At 42.7% G+C, this 19,518-nt stretch overlaps 1 protein-coding gene across 2 annotated transcripts; it reads left to right on the top strand.

The window, feature by feature from the left end:
• The first annotated feature begins 6,403 nt into the window (after nucleotides 1–6,403).
• DOHH (deoxyhypusine hydroxylase) lies at nucleotides 6,404–13,984 on the top strand. Of its 2 annotated transcripts, none has more exons than XM_063290739.1 (5): nucleotides 6,404–6,502; nucleotides 8,603–8,935; nucleotides 10,263–10,339; nucleotides 11,057–11,294; nucleotides 13,366–13,984. In XM_063290739.1, the coding sequence occupies exons 2-5, from the start codon at nucleotides 8,662–8,664 to the stop codon at nucleotides 13,680–13,682; spliced, it is 906 nt and encodes a 301-aa protein (XP_063146809.1). In that variant the 5' UTR covers nucleotides 6,404–6,502; nucleotides 8,603–8,661; the 3' UTR covers nucleotides 13,683–13,984. The 2 variants fall into 2 exon arrangements, with proteins under 2 accessions (XP_063146809.1, XP_063146810.1); XM_063290740.1 differs by lacking the exon at nucleotides 6,404–6,502 and adding an exon at nucleotides 7,435–7,612.
• Nucleotides 13,985–19,518: the final 5,534 nt, after the last annotated feature.

Below are 19,518 nucleotides of genomic sequence, written 5' to 3'. Positions count from 1 at the left end.
GGTGGTGGTTATTTCTGCTTATGACTGGTTCTCTTACCCTTTGCAGCAAAGCTCAATCAATACTTTCCACCAAAACCTGGATAATGTAGGTATTGTGATTCCAGATGAAGAATAGCTATAACCTATTCAATTCAGAGACTGGGCTAATCTCCTAACATACTAGTTGTTTAAGTGGGCCCTGCCTTCTCTACATGCAGTACCCTGGGGACAATATTCCTTAACCTGGGAATCACAAAGAAGAACACCTGCTCCCACATAAGCATAGACAACAAAGCTTCTTGCAATCATGGGCTCTTTCAGAAGGGCCTCTCCTGCTACTCTAAGCCAGTGTTTCTCAATCTTAGCAACTTTAAGATGTGTGGACTTCAACTCCCAGAATTCCCCAAGCAGCATGACGAGAGCTGAAGTCCACACATCTTAAATTTGCCAACCTTGAAAAACACTATCTTAGAAAAATATGATCATGAGCTGCTGGTGTTGGAATGCACTGGTAACTTTAGAGTGAGAAGCTGTTTTTTTCCCTCACTAGGAGCAAACATGCCCCACTGTGATCAACCCATCAACCCTAGTAACAGAGAGTTTTTTTAAGAACTCTGGTTTTATGTGAAAAAAAGGTAAACAGATAAAAACAGTCCAGCTTTGCCAAAATTACTGTTAATTTTTACATTGTGGTTAAAGAATGGAAGGAAGCTCTGATAGTGTGGTTGAGGGCATTTATGGGAAGGTAGACTGTATATTCTATTCTGATGGGTGCTATGTGTCCCTTCACTGAGTGCCACAACCTTCTATAGCTAAGGTGCTGTACATAATCACTTCAAGTACAAGGGGCTGTGAGTTCAATTTCTGGTAGATTATTTAAATCCCACAAAGTATCAACTGGCTACTATCTCTGTCTGAAGAGTCCCAATAGGATGAAACTGGTTATGTAGTCCTTCTCCCTGGAGGTTTCTGTATTAGTATACCTGAGTCTCATGTGGTAGAACCAGAAGGCCAACTTTGTCCAAGATAGTTATGTTTTCACAAGAGGTATTGTGATATTCTTGGAAAAGATATTCAAATGCCGTGATGGGTCTATACTTAAAAAGATCAGAATCGTGCAAGCCATGGTATTCCCTGTGACACTCTATGGAAGCAAAAGTTGGACTTTGAAGAAGCAGGAGAGGATGAGCACTGATGCCTTTGTACTTAAGTCTCCTGAGAATACCATAGGCGGCCAAGAAAACAAACTGACCAGGCTCAAATTATCTTACTTTGGACACATTATGCAAAAACCCAACTCTCTGGAAAAGGCTTTAATGCTGGGAAGGTGCAAGGAAAGAGAAGAAGAGGACAACCAACAGGAAGGTGGATGGACTCAGTTACAGAGGCGATGAGTGCACCGTTGGGAAACCTGAAAGACCAGTTTTGGGACAGATCATCAAGGAGAAAATCTATCTACATGTTAGCTAAGCGTAGACACTGCCTTGACAGCACATAATCGATTGTGATACTCATTAAAGGGTCACTGACTTACCTATGTTCCAGCTATAAGGTGCATTTCATCTGTCGAGGACCACTACTCTAAATCACTATATTCTTCAGGTTGCAAGCTGTGGTTGAGAGGGAGAAGAAGAAGAAAAAATGAGGACGTAGTGCAGTGTAGTGCACTGATAATATGTGATGATATTGAAAGCTTGAGCGGAGCCGTGGTTGGTTCCAGTAAGACACCCCTTTATGAAACATTTTCTGAAATGCAAAAAAGCCAATTGAAGGTATGTCCACACTCCTTTGTTACATTGCCATTTTCATACTTCATTGCATCATTGCCTGCTATTTTTTGCCCATTGTTTATTTTACGTAACCAGGGTCCTTCCAGCCCAATTTATGATTGTGTCTTTTGCAAGTTGTCTTCGGGCAAAGATCAGGGATGTCCTCAGCATATGATCAAAAAAGTCAGTGGCAGCTGCAACATCTGGTCACACATTAAAAACAGGTGGCTTTGATCACATCCTTGTGGCCACCATCTTGATTTTTTTTAATAAGAATTTTATCAAGTTTCAAGCAAAGATAAAAGCTGCAGAAAAACAAAAAACTACAAAGAAAAAAGAAAAAAAACTAAAAAAATGTGGAAACACAAGAGAAAAAATTTTCAAAGTTACAAAAAGAGGTGACTTCTGACTTTTAACAGCAAGGATATACAAAAATTTCCATAATCAATCCCATACTGTATATTAAACCAAAACCATCTTGATTTTTTTGACCATACTCTGTGGATTGTTGTTGTTTATTCGTTTAGTCGCTTCCGACTCTTTGTGACTTCATGGACCAGCCCACGCCAGAGCTTCCTGTCAGTCATCAACTCCCCCAGGGACGAGTCCGTCACCTCTAGAATATCATCCATCCACTTTGCCCTTGGTCGGCCCCTCTTCCTTTTGCCCTCCACTCTCCCTAGCATTAGCATCTTCTCCAGGGTGTCCTGTCTTCTCATTATGTGGCCAAAGTATTTCAGTTTTGCCTTTAATATCATTCCCTCAAGTGAGCAGTCTGGCTTTATTTCCTGGAGTATGGACTGGTTTGATCTTCTTGCAGTCCAAGGCACTTTCAGAATTTTCCTCCAACACCACAGTTCAAAAGCATCGATCTTCCTTCTCTCAGCCTTCCTTATGGTCCAGCTCTCGCAGCCATATGTTACTACAGGGAACACCATTGCTTTAACTATGCGGACCTTTGTTGTCAGTGTGATGTCTCTGCTCTTAACTATTTTATCGAGATTTGTCATTGCTCTTCTTCCAAGGATTAAGCGTCTTCTGATTTCCTGACTGCAGTCAGCATCTGCAGTAATCTTCGCACCTAGAAATACAAAGTCTTTCACTGCTTCTACATTTTCTCCCTCTATTTGCCAGTTATCAATCAAGCTGGTTGCCATAATCTTGGTTTTCTTGAGGTTTAGCTGCAAGCCAACTTTTGCACTTTCTTCTTTCACCTTCATCATAAGGCTCCTCAGTTCCTCTTCGCTTTCAGCCATCAAAGTGGTATCATCTGCATATCTGAGATTGTTAATGTTTCTTCCAGCGATTTTAACTCCAGCCTTGGATTCCTCAAGCCCAGCATGTTGCATGATGTGTTCTGCGTACAAGTTGAGTAGGTAGGGTGGGAGTATACAGCCCTGCCATACTCCTTTCCCAATCTTAAACCAGTCCGTTGTTCCATGGTCTGTTCTTACTGTTGCTACTTGGTCATTATATAGATTCTTCAGGAGGCAGACAAGATGACTTGGTATCCCCATACCACTAAGAACTTGCCACAATTTGTTCTGGTCCACACAGTCAAAGGCTTTAGAATAGTCAATAAAAGAGAAATAGATGTTTTTCTGAAACTCCCTGGCTTTTTCCATTATCCAGCGGATATTGGCAATTTGGTCCCTAGTTCCTCTGCCTTTTCTAAACCCAGCTTGTACATTTGGCAATTCTCGCTCCATGAGTTGCTGAAGTCTACCTTGCAGGATCTTGAGCATTACCTTACTGGCATGTGAAATGAATGCCACTGTTCGATAGTTTGAATATTCTTTAGTGTTTCCCTTTTTTGGTATGGGGATATAAGTTGATTTTTTCCAATCTGATGGCCATTCTTGTGTTTTCCAAATTTGCTGGCATATAGCATGCATTACCTTGACTGCATCATCTCGCAAGATTTTGAACAGTTCAGCTGGGATGCCATCGTCTCCTGCTGCTTTGTTATTAGCAATGCTTCTTAAGGCCCATTCAACCTCACTCTTCAGGATGTCTGGCTCTAGCTCACTGACCACACCGTCAAAGCTATCCCCAATATTCTTATCCTTCCTATACAGGTCTTCTGTATATTCTTGCCACCTTTTCTTGATCTCTTCTTCTTCTGTTAGGTCCTTGCTGTCTTTGTTTTTGATCATACCCATTTTTGCCTGGAATTTACCTCCAATGTTTCTAATTTTCTGGAAGAGGGCTCTTGTCCTTCCTATTCTATTGTCTTCTTCCACTTCTGTGCATTGCTTGTTTAAAAATAATTCCTTATCTCTTCTGGCTAACCTCTGGAATTTTGCATTTAATTGGGCATATCTCCCCCTATCACTGTTGCCTTTTGCTTTCCTTCTTTCTTGGGCTACTTCTAGTGTCTCAGCAGACAGCCATTTTGCCTTCTTGGTTTTCTCTTTCTTTGGGATGTATTTTGTTGCCGCCTCCTGAACAATGCTGCCAACTTCTGTCCAGAGTTCTTCCGGGACCCTATCTACTAAGTCCAGTCCCTTAAATCTATTCTTCACCTCCACTGCATATTCCTTAGGAATATTAGTGAGCTCATATCTAGCTGATCTGTGGGTCTTCCCTAATCTCTTTAGTCTGATCCTAAATTGTGCAGTAAGAAGTTTGTGATTGGAACTACTGTCAGCTCCAGGTCTTGTTTTTACCGACTGGTCAGATGTCCGCCACCTTTAGCTGCAAAGGATGTAGTCAGTCTGATTTCGGTGTTGTCCATCTGGGGAAGTCCATGTATAAAACCGTCTCTTAGGTTGTTGGAAGAGAGTGTTTGTTCTGCAGAGTGAGTTGTCTTGGCAAAATTCTATTAGCCTATGTCCTGCTTCGTTTTGTTCTCCCAGGCCATGCTTACCTGTAATTCCAGGTGTCATTTGACTGCCCACCTTAGCATTCCAGTCTCCCGTGATGAAAATAACATCTCTTTTAGGCGTGTTGTCCAGTAGGTGCTGCAGATCCTCATAGAACTGCTCTACTTCAGCTTCTTCAGCATCTGTGAATGGGGCGTATATTTGGATCACTGTGATGTTAGATGGCTTGCCCTGAATTCGAATTGAGATCATTCTATCGTTTTTTGGATTGTATCCAAGCACTGCTTCAGTCACTTTACTGTTAATTATGAAGGCTACTCCATTTCTTCTGTGGTCCTCTTGTCCACAGTGGTAGATCTGGTGGTCATCTGATGTGAAGTGGCCCATTCCAGTCCATTTCAATTCACTGACGCCCAAAATGTCTATCTTTAATCTTGACATCTCACCAATAACCACATCCAATTTGCCCTGGCTCATAGACCTTACGTTCCAGGTTCCAATGGTGTGTTGATCCTTAGAACATCGGATTCGCCGTTCACCACCAGCACCGTCGGCCGCTAGCCGTCCTTTCGGCTTTGAGCTAGCTGCATCATCACGTCTGGGGCTAGTTGAACTCATGCTCTGTTCCTCCCCAGTAGCATTTTGACCATCTTCCGACCTGGGGGTCTCATCTTCCGATGGTATACCAACATATCTCTGGTTGTACTGATCCATTTAGTTTTCACGGCAAGAATACTGGGGTGGATCCCTTCCCCAGGGATCGCATTTAGTCTGACCTCTCTGTCATGACCTTCCCGTCTTGGGTGGCCCTTCACGGTTTAGCTCATGGCATCATTGAGGTGCTCAAGCTCCAGCACCACGACAAGGTAACGATCCTTTGCTGAAGACTCTGTGGATACCCCTGTAAAATTGCAAGAAATTGGAAGGGAGTTTGAAGCTTGGCCAAGGGAATAGGTGTCCATTCCTGCCACAGCATCTGAGAAGGATGCATCCTTTGAAGGGCGAGTGTGGTATCCTGCCCAGCCTTAAAAGCAAAAGCTTCCCACAAAGTTGACTTGGAGAGAGCTGTTGTACTTTCAGTTGGTTAAAAATTAAAATTTAGAACTGCAAATGAATCACAGAATGTTGACTTGAAGTCTGCAAGACCCCTTTCTTTTCCTTCCTTATTTCTTTTCTTTTGCTACAACTTGATGGCACACAATAAAATTTTTTTAACTTTTGTGTTTCCATTCCTCAGCGTGGAGTATGTTACTGCAATTTCTTCTTTTCTTGTTGTTTTAAAGCAAATGTAATTTTTTCAAATAGTGACAATAAAGTTTACCTCAGTGTTTTTCAAACTTGGCAACTTTAAGATGTCTGGACTTCAACTCCCAGAATTCCCCAGCCAGCATGAGGGGGGAGGGGAGAGAATGCTGTCTAGTGAATTCTAGGAGTTGAAGTCCACACATCTTAAAGTTGCCAAGTTTGAAAAACACTAGTTTACGTTTTCCTCTACTGAAGGGTCGTAGAGCTAAATTGGAAAAAAATCTTTCCACGATCAACCCAAAAGCTAAAAGCTGTGTGTGAGTTCGTACTTTTTCAGTCTATCGTCCCTAGACCAGCCTTTGACCTGGAAGAAGAGTACTCGTCATTTTCGTGCCAAGGCGCATGCGTCTCTATTTGCCTCCCAGCTCTCGGACATCGGACTCGTTCATTTTCGGGGGGGAAGAAAAAAAAAGAAAATATTTCATTTGAGACAGCTGCTCCTGAAAAAACTTCCTCCTTCTTTCCCCCACTATATTTAACAAGAACGAGACTATATACAGAACGGAGGAAAGAGGTAGTTTTTCTTCCCGTATCCTCTTCCTGTTTGTCTTTGGTTCCGTCCTTCCGATAGCCCGCCCTCGGGGGTGAGTGCGCAGGCGCATCTGAAGAACGCGTGAGGTTTCGGTGAGTGGGGGAAAAGGGGAGACCTTGTGGTTCGCGTTGCTATGGAAACAGAACGGGATGGGGCACATGAGCTTTTACTGAGGATCTAATGGAAGAACCGGAAAGAGGGAATTAGATACGGTTAATTTGCATAAATGTATATTTGTTTGGTGTGAGGGCAAACTGATTTGCGTGTATTTACACATGCTTGACATGGCAGCTAGAGATCATTTGCATATATTAATTCACACGTATTTTCATGGTGTGGTGAGTTCTACAAATTCGAACAGAGCAGCGTTTTTCAAATTCGGCAACTTTTAAGATGTGTGGACTTCACCTCCCGGAATTCCGAATTCCGGGAGGTGAAGTCCACACATCTTAAAAGTTGCCGAATTTGAAAAACGCTGAAATAGATGCTTTCAGTTTATAAAAAGCCACATATGTGTGCCCATCATGTTTTTTCCCTTTCAGGATAAGAAACAGAAAAGGAGCAAGAAATAATAAGCCAAAGTCATAAAAATATAGTTAATCTAGTTTATACTGAACCATTCACTATACTTCTCCCTACCTTTATCTTCATGCATTATGTGTTCTTGAAACTTTCTACTTCTCTCTTTTTGAGGATTTAATCAATTCCATCCAACCTCAACTTTCTCAGTTTCCCTTGCCTCTCCACTCAGTCATATACTGTACTTGGTTGACCAAATCTCCCAATTCTTTCCTTCTGGCCAGTCATATTTGTATTCAGTCCACATGCATTCTGCACCCATAAATTTTTGACCCTATCTTTTGGGGTTTTATTATATACCGCTCTTAGGGATCTCATTCTCACTTGCATTGACTTGTTTCATCTGACCCACTCAGCTTTCACCTTCCTTCATATACCAAATTGGGCAGAAGGACACTCTTACGTTTTCTTCTTTCAGCATTCATTCCTTGCAACAATCCACATAACTACCCACAACTTTCCTATCAGCATTCACATGTCTTAAAATGTTGTTAGAATTGTTATTTTTTATTTCCTAACCAGGTTCTCTTCTGAGCCAGGATGGAGAAAATAGCAGGCAATTGCATGAAATTAAGTTCTTTATTCTTCACCCAAGAGCAAAAGCAATGACAGCAAGCTGTTAGGTGGGCGATCGCACAGGACCCCCTCCTTTCAGCACATTATATACATTCCATTCAACTCCTCCTTTAAAATACCACCCCTCAACAAGTCACCCATTTCCCACCTTAGCATCATTCCATATTAGGAACTTCCTTCCTTCACTCCATCTTAACATCACTCCATATAAGGGACTTCCTTCCCGCCTTGCTAGGGCCCCTTGACCATTATTAAACAATACCAAAGTAGCTATATTTGGAATGTACACCTTATCTTGTTTCTATGGGCACAGCTATCTATCCAGGCCTGTTAGAAAGGAAGAGCAAGAAAGCCAACACAACTCTTCAAGGAAATAAAACGTGGTTTCAGAGCCATAACAAGAGTGCAACTGTTCTAATATATGAATACTAAATATAAAATATATGAATATGAGATATATTTGTATTTAAGTTCTATATATGTAAAATCTATCAATATCTCCATCCATTTTCCCACAATGTGCAATTGTTCACTCCATTTTTCTCTAACACAATTATCTTGGCATTTCATACATTAATTTTCAAATCCATACTCTTTATGGTATCACACAGTCTGTCTAACATTGGTTGCAGATCTTTGGGGTTCTCAGCCACAACATGGCAGTAGACGAAGTCTGAGGGCAAATTTCTTAGATAGGGCCAAGAGAAAAGGTTAAGCAGTGTGCATGAATTTGCATGTAATATCCATAGCATTAATTTGTTAAGGGGGGAAAATAAGGAAGATAGACAGATCTCATGAGAAAAATGGATTTGTGCTAATTTACATGTATTTTTATATATTTAGGATCTGTATACAAATTAGTAATTTGCTCCAGACTGAATTGATCATGTACAAATGCACTTGCCCTGATTTATAGTGGATTCCTTATATTACTGATTTGTTACTGATGCTGTTACTTACCTTTCTGAAAAATGTGTGAGGTCAGATTTGCTTCCAAGATGACATTTGTTTAGACATTTTCATTTTCTCTCTGTTAGGTCCTCCAGAGTTTTAAAGTCAGCACCTCTGTCCCTTCAGACCAGCAAAGCAGTAAATAATGGTGACAGAGAAAGAAGTTGAGTTGATTGGCCGGATTCTGGTGGACCCCAGACAACCCTTAAAGGCACGCTTCCGGGCACTCTTCACCTTACGTAATTTGGGGGGTCCAGCTGCCATTGAGTGGATCAGTCGAGCCTTTGAAGATGACTCTGCTCTCCTGAAGCATGAGCTGGCATATTGCCTTGGCCAGATGCAGGATGAGAGGGCCATCCCAGTCCTCATTGATGTGCTCCAGAACACATCTCAGGAACCCATGGTGCGACATGAAGCAGGTGAGACGTGGGGAACTATTTGCTGGCTAGGTTGGAGATGATTATGGGAGTTGACATTCAATATTCCAGGATGGCACTTGATTAGGAAGGCTGGTCTATGTGAAGCCAGTGAGGGAAGTCCTCCACAGGTTTGGGAGGAGGAGTCACCAACTGTTTTCATCATTCAATCCCCAAGATGGGATTAAGTGGTGTCTGGATCACTTCGGAGCAGATGCAACTAACAGCCGAAACGTTATAAAAGCATTTGTTTGTCAAGAACAGTACCAGCTGAAATGGGGCATTTCAGCCCGTTCTAATTGTGAGAACTTTCCTGTAATAGTAGGAGAGCTTGACCTAATGGCTTGAGCTGAAGACATCTGCTGTGGCTTTTTGTGGAAAAGCTGGATTTGGTCTCCATCTTCCATGTTGTTACTCTACCTCAAAGTTTGGCAATTAAACATACCATGGAGCTGCCACTGAATACAGTCCAGTAGCTTCAGCTGCTCCCAAATAAAGTGACCAGAAAGTGTCTTACACCCTCCTACCAAAGTGTGACTGTGAATGTTGAATTACCTTCACTGGCTTCCTTTTTGCTGTCTTGACTTGTCCCTGATGATGATTTCCATTTTCAAAGGCCAAAATAGTTAAGAGCATAGAGCACTGATGTTTGCTGCCGTTCATGTAGATCTGCTGGTAACTAAGGTCAACTTTAAGGGGCCTGCAGTCAGAATCATCTCAAGGGGGCATCTGACCATGGATCACTCTCAAACAGAGCATGGCGTGTCCCCATGCTATCCAGTTTTCTGTGGGAACTCAAAATATGTCTGACCATCTGGATAGTTGCAAAATTGCCTTAAGATCAAAATGGTTTTAAATAGATACCTGCTGTATTGACTAGTATTTTTAGTATTGATAAGAGAGATTTTAAATACAATATTTTTGTTTCATATACCACTCTTTTAGGAAGAAAAGGCACATAATAACACTCATTGGCCTAGTATGAGTTACACCCTTTTAAAATTTTATTCATCTGTATTTATTTATATCCTAGTACTAGAATGCTTTCTTCACACATCTGCATTGTGTCTTTCCCTTCGACTGTTGAAAGCAATTTGTTTCAATGACCAATTTTGGTTCATTATACCTTTTCATTATGCTGCCATTGGTTTGAATAATCTATAATTATTCTGATTATATATTGTGTTTTTTGATTTAGCCACTTTTGAGTAACATAGTTGATTGGAAGGATAAGGAGATCTGTTGTGGTGGTGGTTATCATCTTTGTACTCATTGTACGTGTAAGGGTTCTTGCATCACTGACCTGGGTTCATTCTCTTGCTTTCCATAGGTGAAGCTTTGGGTGCTATTGGGAATCCAAAAGTACTGGACATCTTGAAACAATTTTCTGAAGATCCTGTTGTCGAGGTGAATATGAGAGTGGTGAAAATCAGTAATTCCTATGCATTCTACCAAAAATCAATAAATCAGAATTGCTGAATTGAATAATTTGAAATGTAGTTCCAAAGCAAAATAATATTTTTTTTAAAACAGAACTGTTTTTTTTTAATTGATTATGTGCCATCAAGTTGGTGTTGACTCACAGTAACCACCTTCTCCAGGATTATGTGTCCCCAACCTGGCTCTTCAGATCTTCCAACCCATCCATCATTGTAATTGAGTCCATCCACCTTACTGCTGGTTGTCCTCCTTTTCTCTTTTCTTCCACTTTTCCCAGCAACATAGATTTCTCAAGGGACCTGGGTATTCGGGTATGTAATTTGAGCCTGGAGTGAGAACTCCAGATTGATTTGTCCTATGATCCTCCTTTTTTGCCCTTGGCTATCCATGGTATTCTCAGAACTGTTGGGTAAATGAAAAAGAGAATTGCATCTTTTAAAATCATAATTTATTCTGCAATGTCCTCCAGTTTAATTTTATGTATATTATTTATTAACACTTACTTTTTAATCCTGCATTTAGGAGAAAGTTGTAGAGCCCCTACCTCCCACTGGAGATCTTTTCCATTGATTTGAAAGCATTGACAACCAGTTTGCCACTCTGCCATTAGCACTGTCTGTGCATGGAGTCTTCCGAACCATGGCAAAGATTAGTTTCACAGGTCCATTTCCCCCTCCTCTGTAGGTAGCAGAGACCTGTCAGCTGGCTGTGAAGAGGCTGGAATGGTTCCAGGAGCACAAGGCAAAATCTGCCAACAGCCCCTACTGCTCTGTGGACCCAGCACCTCCTGCTGAGGAGAAGGACGTGGGGAAGCTGAGGCTCACCCTGCTGGATGAGTCACAGTCACTCTTTGAGCGCTATCAAGCTATGTTTGCATTACGGAACATTGGAGGAGAAGCTGCTGTCCTGGCACTTGCTGATGGTAAGCAGCTGACTTTCTAAGTTTGGATCAAGAATGCAGGGCAGAACATTTTCGTGGAGCTGCGATTTTCCTTGGAGGGGTGGAGCACAGAATCCATTTTCCAAAATGCAACTTGTCATACAATTAATGAATTGAATGCTGAATGCACCCAGTTAAACTGGGCCATTTGTGAAGTTGTTACTGTAGTTGGAGATTCCTTATGTATCTAATGTGCAGCTCTTAGGGCATTTCCTCACTACAGGTAGTCCTCACTTAATGACCACAATGGAGACCAGAATTTTGGTTGCTAAGCAAAGCGGTCATTAAGCAAATCCAACCCAATTTCATAACTTTTTTGCACCAGTCATTAAGAGAATCATTGTAGTAGTTAAGTGAACCACGTGGTTGTTAAGCAAATCATGTGATTCCCCACTGATTTTGCTTGCCATAAGCTGGCTGAGGATGTCAAAAATGCAATCACAGGACCACAGGATGCTGTGATGGTCATAAATGTGAACCGGTTGTCAAGCGCCCAAATTGTGATCACGCGACGGCAGGTACACTGCGATAGTTGTAAGTGTGAGCCGCCCGGAGTCACTGTGTGTGAGTTGGGAGGCCTTATAAATCTGTTTAACAATAAATAAATAAATAAGTGTGAGCACCAGTTGTAAGTTGGTTTTTAGCATTGTTGTAAGTCTGAACTGTCACTAAACAAATGGTCATTAAGTAAGGACTACCTGTAGTGCCTTATAGCAACTTCTAGAGTCAATGAACCATCACAGTATCAAAATGACAGTATTTTGGACAGGCTTTGTATAACCTCAAGGATGGCTGGGTGATATTATGAAGATGCTTTAAATCATGAGAGGGGAAATGACCTAAGGGTATGCTAATGGGAGCAGGCAAAAAAATTTTATTCTCTCTCCCCTCACCTATTTTACTTGAATTATAAATAACAAAAGAGAAATTAATGCTACTGAAATTTGTTATAGTTTGATATATAACTGTAAGTGTAATTTGCAAATTATTGAAAGGAAATTTCAGGAATTTTTGCAATTAAAAGCAGCCTCCCTTAAAGCACATTTGCTGTGCAGATCGAAGCATGTCTGCTCAAATGAAAAAGTTTTTTTTTCTTTTTGTGGCAAGGGACAAGGTATAACATGACTCTGACAGAGGCTGTACTTGTTCTTTGTAACAGATATCTTAGGCAACACAGCAATCTTGTCTGCTGCTACCTGGGGTAAGGCCCCCCGACCTCAGCAGGCCTTAATTCTGAGTAAACATGCAGAGGCTTAGCTATTTGGAAGCGTACACCTGGTTCTTTATTTGGAAAATGAATTTTACTTCCCTCCAACATCCTCCGAAATCCATCTTGACCCTATTCCCAGTCGATGGGGGCATTCCTACTTAGAAACTCTGCAGGCTTGGCTCCCTTTATTTGTTTATTTATTTATTTGTGTATATATGTATGTATTAGATTTATATCACACCTTTATAGCTGTGTCTGTGAAACCTCACAGTTCAGTGAGTTTCAGGAACCTGGTCAAACTTCAAGCCTTCCCCAGTATTCCATTCAGACATGGGTCTTTAAGCTCAATACAACTGGCCCATCGCCCTTCTATGGGAGAGTGGAGAAGTAGCCAGAGAGGACTGCATGTATAGGACCTTCCACCTTCTTATGTATATTTATACCCGTGTGATCTTTGGGAAGAAACAGTGCGCCATCATTCCTTGGCAGAGCATGTTTAGATTTAGGGGGTCTCAGGTTCAGTCCTCAGCATCTCCAGGGTAAGCACAGGAAATGAAATGGAAGACGTGGGGATCATTAGTAGCTGGCTTTCCTCTGTCCGGTTGGAGATGTGGATTTGATTTCCTGCTGAGGAAGCACCTCCTCCTTAAAGGAAGGAACGTTACCCATGGGGAAGCACTGGCTTTATGTTTCGTTGGCCTGCAACGAAACTAACACATTGAAGTTTTTCTATGCCTGCATCCATAAGTTGCAGCCGTTAGGCAGAACAGCCAAGCCTGGGCTCTGCTCCCAAGCGGGTGCTCTTCTCCCCTCTTGGTCCAAGTGACTTCTCTCTTTCTGCAGGCCTCCAGTGTGGCAGCGCCCTCTTCCGCCACGAGATTGCCTACGTGCTGGGCCAGATGCAGCAGGAGGCCTGCATCCCGCAGCTGACGGTGTCCTTGGAGAACATGGCTGAGAATCCCATGGTGCGCCACGAGTGCGCTGAGGCTTTGGGCTCCATTGCCAAAGCCTCCTGCCTGACCACCCTGGAGGCATTTGCCCAGGATGCGGAGCGGGTAGTCCGGGAGAGCTGCGAGGTGGCACTGGACATGTACGATTACGAGAACAGCACTGATTTCCAGTATGCTGACAGTCTGAGCAAGCTGAAGACCTTCAGCTGAAGGGAACAGCCAGGAGGGAGACTTCTCTCAGCTGTGCCTCCCACGTTTCTCTTGGCCATTTCAGTGTCATTCGTTGTCTGCGGTTTCCATAAGAGGGATGGAAGGAGACAGTGTGGAAGAAACCTTTGTGCCCCAGCCATTAACTTATTTTCCTTTTTCTCTGCTCGGTGGAAGGGGGATGCCACAGTTGTTGTTTAAGAACTTTGAATTATGTTGATAATGGAAAAGTTTTGCAGACAAAAAAAAACCCTTTTGCCATGAAAACTGGTTGCCATTTTCTATTAAAAGAGCTCCTCCTCACCCTTTGAGTTAGCCCTGCGCAACTTGTGAAGCACCAAGACAAGTGAAGCCCCCTTCTATCTCTCCCACCTCCCCAAATCCTCTCCACACTGGGGAGCATTTCCTTTCCCCTCTCCTTTATGTGATTTGCACCCATCCAAAACTGAAACTTGTACTATCAAAATCGCTGGGCCTGAGAAGAAATGGGCTGCTTGGGCCAGGGGTGGGGCAGCAAAAGTGAGGCTATCATACTTGAAGGATGCCTCTCCCTTGGGGGACTTCAGATTGTGTAGGTCTGTATTGAATGATGATACCAAGGGTGATTGTGGAAATCACTAAAATGGATTTGGGGGAGCCTTCCTTCTTTTTAAGCTGGAAGGGAGAGTGTTAGAACATTTAATGCAGCTGTCATAAACTATCAGATTCCTCTCCTTTACGGTGAAGAGGCGCTGAACATCAAATCTGATCCTGCCTCTCTCTCAGCTGAGTTTCTATAACCGAGAAAAATCCCTATTTCTGTAATAAAATTGGAGCTCCAAATTCCTCTGCATCTCTGCTAAAGGGTTATTCTTAATGTGCAAGAACTCTCTGCATTCAGAGGAGCTGTCATCCCCTCCTGTTCTGAATGTTTGGATCAGTTGCCTGCCTAGATATGCATGCTTCCAGTGAATCATACAGGGTGCATCAGAAAGAGGATCAATAGGTGGCTGCTTTGTGTTCAAGGATACTTAATTATTCGGGAATAGCCGCAATTCTGCCAAGGGTTTGTTTTGTTTTTAAAGCGGTTTATCCATTTTTCTGGGAAGTAATAGCACTTTCCATTGCCCTCTTTTTATTTTTGTTATAAACCCACAAACAGCCCTTTGCCTGGCTAGTTTGACATATGATTGGCGTTGGGGGGTGGGTTCTGCACATACTTAAAACAGAATGACAGTGTTGGCTCTTTCATCCACGGATGCAGCCCGCAGAACAAGAATATGTGCAGGTTTGAGCATTTTCTGACCAGCCTCCCTTTATGTTTCCCAATATTTTCTTGCGGTCTGCCTCAAGAATACACTGATTCTCTCTTCCTCTTAGTAGTTGGAAGGGTTTGTACCCCCTCAACCGACAGTGCCCTTTTTCTCTTGCTGCCTATACCCTGCATCCCCTTTGCCCAACACTGTAGGTCTGAAATGCATTATGTAGAAACACACATTTCTGCACTGTCTTCGCAGCCTACAGGCCCCTTCCCTGAACTTTCTCCACCTCCCCTGCAGTGATGGACACTTGCTGATGCCGGGCATCATTGTGGCACCCACACCATTGCAGGCTGCCACATTGGTAATTGGCACATGACTTTGCTGGTAAGTGGATAATGGCAGTTATTCCTGATGATGTCCTGAAAGGGGTTGGGAAGCTGCTTTTTTTTCCCAACATTTGAACCTTATGTAAGCAGATAATTATTATTTTGTTACCACATCCTTCCTCCAGGAGATCTGGTGATAGCATCAGGACTTTTCCGGTAGTTTCACAACATCATTACACTGCTGAGGAGCTGAATTGTGCCAATTCCCACTATGCTGTTCCCACTATAACAACAGCACATTAAAACATGCCAAGCAATAAAACGGCAAACAGAACTGAAAATGTCTACAACTCCCTCACTGGGGACTTCAGTCAGCCTGACTGCAAAGCCTAGGATTTATTTATTCAATTTATGTGACTGCCCATCTCAACAAGTGGCAAATAGGATTAAAATAAAAACAATAAGCATTACAACAGCTAAAATACAGAGTAGCTCAGAAACATCATAACACAAATCACTACAGGTAATCCTTGCTTAGCGACCACTTATTCAGCAGCCAAAGTTACGACAGCACTGAATGTGGGGGACTTACGGCCGCCACAGCATCTCCGTGGTCGCTTGATCCCATTTTGGATGCTTGGCAACCAGCTCACATAAGGGTTGCAGCATCCCATGTCACGTGACTGCCATTTGCAACCTTCCCTGCCAGCTTCCCACAAGCAAAGTCAATGGGGAAGCCAGCAGGAGGTTGCAAGTTGCTCCCCTCAGCTTTTTCTCTGGAGGAGCCCCTGGGCAGCATGGGGATTGCCTACTCCATGGCACCCACCCACCCACAGCACCTGCCCACTGTCCGTAGCACATGCCCATAGCACCCACTCAGCCAGCCACACTCCATAGTGCTCATCTGCCCATAGCACCTGCCCGCACTCTGTACCTCATGCCTGAAGGACCTGCTCACCTGCCGGCCTGCTTGCAAGCCAGCTACAGCAAGGCATGTTGTGGCCAGGATGTACAACTTCCTGCCAGCTTCCCCATTGACTTTGGTTGTGGGAAGCTGGCAGGAAGTCGCAAGTCGCAGTCATGTGAAGCCCTCAATAACTAATTTTTGTCGCTAAGCAGTGTGATCACGTAACATCGTGCTTTACAACAGCATTGTTTAGTGACAAAAGTTCTGGTCCCAATTACCGTTGTTAAGGAAGGACTACCTGTAGTACCACCAAGAAGCAGGTCCCTGCACACACTCGGGGCCCAGGGCCCAGAATCAGGTCTTTAGGGGCTTACAAAAGGCCAGCAGGACCAGGGCCATCCTAATCTCTAGGAAAAAAGTGTTCCACAAGAATGTTCTGCTACAGCAGAAAAAGTGTATCTCCTAGGCCCTGCCAACCAGCATTCTTTGGCCAACAAGACCCAAAGCATGCCCATCCTTCCTGACAGAATGAGATGGGTGGAAACAACTGGGGAGAGACGGTCCCTCAAGTAACCCAGTCCAGAGCCCGTAGGGCTTTAAAGGTGACAACCGGCACCTTGAACTGCACCCACACTGGCAGCCTGTTCAGGTCTCAGAGTAATGTTGCTACATGCACCAAACAACCAGCGCGGTTTACTACCCGTCCTGCCACATTCTGCACTAGTTGAAGCTTCTGAATGCTCTTCAAGGGCAGCCCCATGTAGAGCGCATTGTGGTAATATTTATTGGATTTATCCCTGCCACAGAGAAAAAGACCCTTGATTAGAAATTGAACTTCCAAATTTAGAACCAGCCTTTTCTGTTCCACTGCAAAATAAACAAGCATTTTCTCCTGAAATCTACTTGGGCATTGGGCAAAACCTCAGGGAATTAAGATCCATGTCTGAACTACTGGGAGTGAAAGTTTCACTTACAATTTACAAACTGGGAAGTGGTTTTCCTGCCTCTGATTTACTTCATTACTTCCCTCCAGACGCTACTTTGGAGCTGTGACTTAATTTACCATTTTAGTGGGTCTGGATTTATTTTTTACTCAGCAGAAATAGAAATCAAATGTTCTTTAAATGGGCTGATTTCACACACATGCATACAGAGGCACCCAATTCTTGAGTTGAATTTCACTTACTGCTGTTTCTATTCCTTAATTTAACAAGCAGACCCACTAAACTTGGGCCATGTGCATTTTGCTGTATAGAATCAAAACTGGAATGTGCCTTGAAGGTCATCCAGCCCATGCCCCATTAGCAGAAGAAATCCAGTGCTTTCAGTTAATTAGATCAAGATCAAACTAATGAAAAACAATGGATTTCATCTGTCAGCAGGGCATGGACTACGTGACTTTTAGCTCCATGACAAAGTGTGTTCTGATAAAATTCTTTAAAGAAAGATATAAACTAAATGACTTTTCCCACCGACCTTGAGTGGGGTGGATGGACAGGCTCTGGGAGTTTTGGGGAATTTGGATGGGTGTTTTTGCTCCATGAATGGATGTCTTTTTTTTTTAACCACAGGAGTTGTTTTCTATTTATTGTTGTGTTAATTTTGGAAAGCCACCCAAGTTGTTTGGAATGGGTAGCCTACAATTCAATTCAATCAATAAATGCATCAAAGTTCACTTTGTGCTTTATGGTACAGATATGCATGTACTCATGACCATTTATAATAAACAAGATGAGAAGCAACTCAATGCCATCACAACCAGACAAGTTTGAAGTAAGAAAAGGGCATAGTGGAGAAAATAAAATATGAGAAGCAATCTGCCTAACAGAGAGAGAGAGAAGAATTCAAGATGGCTGCTGCAACCATGTGATCAAAGCCACCATATTGACTCTTAATGCCCCTGCCACAAACCTCCTACTGTATTGGTGGTGCCCTGAGCAGTCTGAACTTGCGCTACTGAAATTGGGTGGCAAAACTGCTGATTTTAAAAACTTTTGTGTGGTTGTCCCTGATGTGTGCATTTTGCAGAAATATGTGACAAAATTAAGGACCCCTAACTGTGCAGAGCAAAACTCTCATTCCTTCCCAATCTGGTGATGTCACTGTGTCACTGACCACACGGCCTAATAAATGAGTAATCAATTAACTGCACCCTTCTGATCTGTCCTTGGGCTCAAGTAATGCTCCTGACTGTTGAATTTTGTTTTTCTAACAGGTGAGGAGAAAGATAGGAATTTGGATTTGTTTTCCTATTAGCAGGAGTTGTCCGAGTAAAGAAACTAAAAGCAGAGTTATGGACCTTTTCTTAGAAGGAATAATTGTTCTTATTTTGTGACTGAGGAGGTGGGGCTGGAATGAATTGACAGGTCCAAGGGGTGGAGCCTGAAAGGTAAAGGGGAAGTTAGAATGGAACCCTGGAAGTTTGAGGGGCGGGGCCTAAATGTTGGGAAGGAGCGAAAACAGAACCTAGCAGTTTAGGATATAATCTGTCCCATGTTGCTTGAAATGGCATAAAGATCTTAAAGGGCCAAGAGCTGCCAAGCTGACTCAAATTTCTGTCTTTTGGCCCCATTAGCTTAGCTCCTCCATTAGATTTGAAACTTCCTTGCCTCTCCTAGAGTTGAACATCATGGGTCAAATACCTGTAGTCAATCCACTTTTCAGTCACTGTGTCCTCTATGGCTGATCCTCTCGTTGGAGAAGGAGGACCCCAAATGGAGGAAAAATAGAGCCCTTTGTCCTGCTCACCTTCTGCTTTCATTGAATTTTCTCACTACCTTTCAGAATCTCTAAAAGCATTTCTTGCAAATTATATTTTCTTCACACTTTCCTGCAGCTGCTAGATTTAAAGGCCGCTAAAATGAGGAATTTGGGTTTTGCATCCTTTCATTTCCTTGATGGTACATGTGACAAAAGTGTCTTGTTTTTCAGGTTCAGTTTCATATTTTTCCATTGCCTTTGTTTTCCGGGGTCTTTTAAATGTTAAAAAAATATTTATTTAAAATATTTATATGGCCTCCTATCTTAAAACCAGAACTCTGGACAGCTTACAACCATAATATAAAACAATATGCATAATATACAACAATATCATGCAAAGAACTAAAACAAAGAACAATAAAAACAGAACACAACAGAACCAAACTCCCACATTCCCTTCCAACTCTGACTTCACCCTCTCCAGAGGTCCTCTGTAAACAAGGAGGTCCACTGAGGTTTGGGCGCAGAGCTCAGAGGATGTCCATGCAGCTGCCATCCGATCCAGGGCCATTGTCACCTTCTCATTCCAACAGTAATTAAGGTCTGCTGGACCAGGTATCAGAGCCTCAGGGATAACCCTGAGCTCCCTCTGAAACCCAACTGAG

This window comes from Candoia aspera, chromosome 1 (genome assembly GCF_035149785.1).
Source record: "Candoia aspera isolate rCanAsp1 chromosome 1, rCanAsp1.hap2, whole genome shotgun sequence".
Classification (NCBI taxonomy): Eukaryota; Metazoa; Chordata; class Lepidosauria; order Squamata; family Boidae; genus Candoia; species Candoia aspera.
Note: the sequence above shows the minus strand (reverse complement) of the source record. Positions and strands in the feature narration are given on the sequence as shown.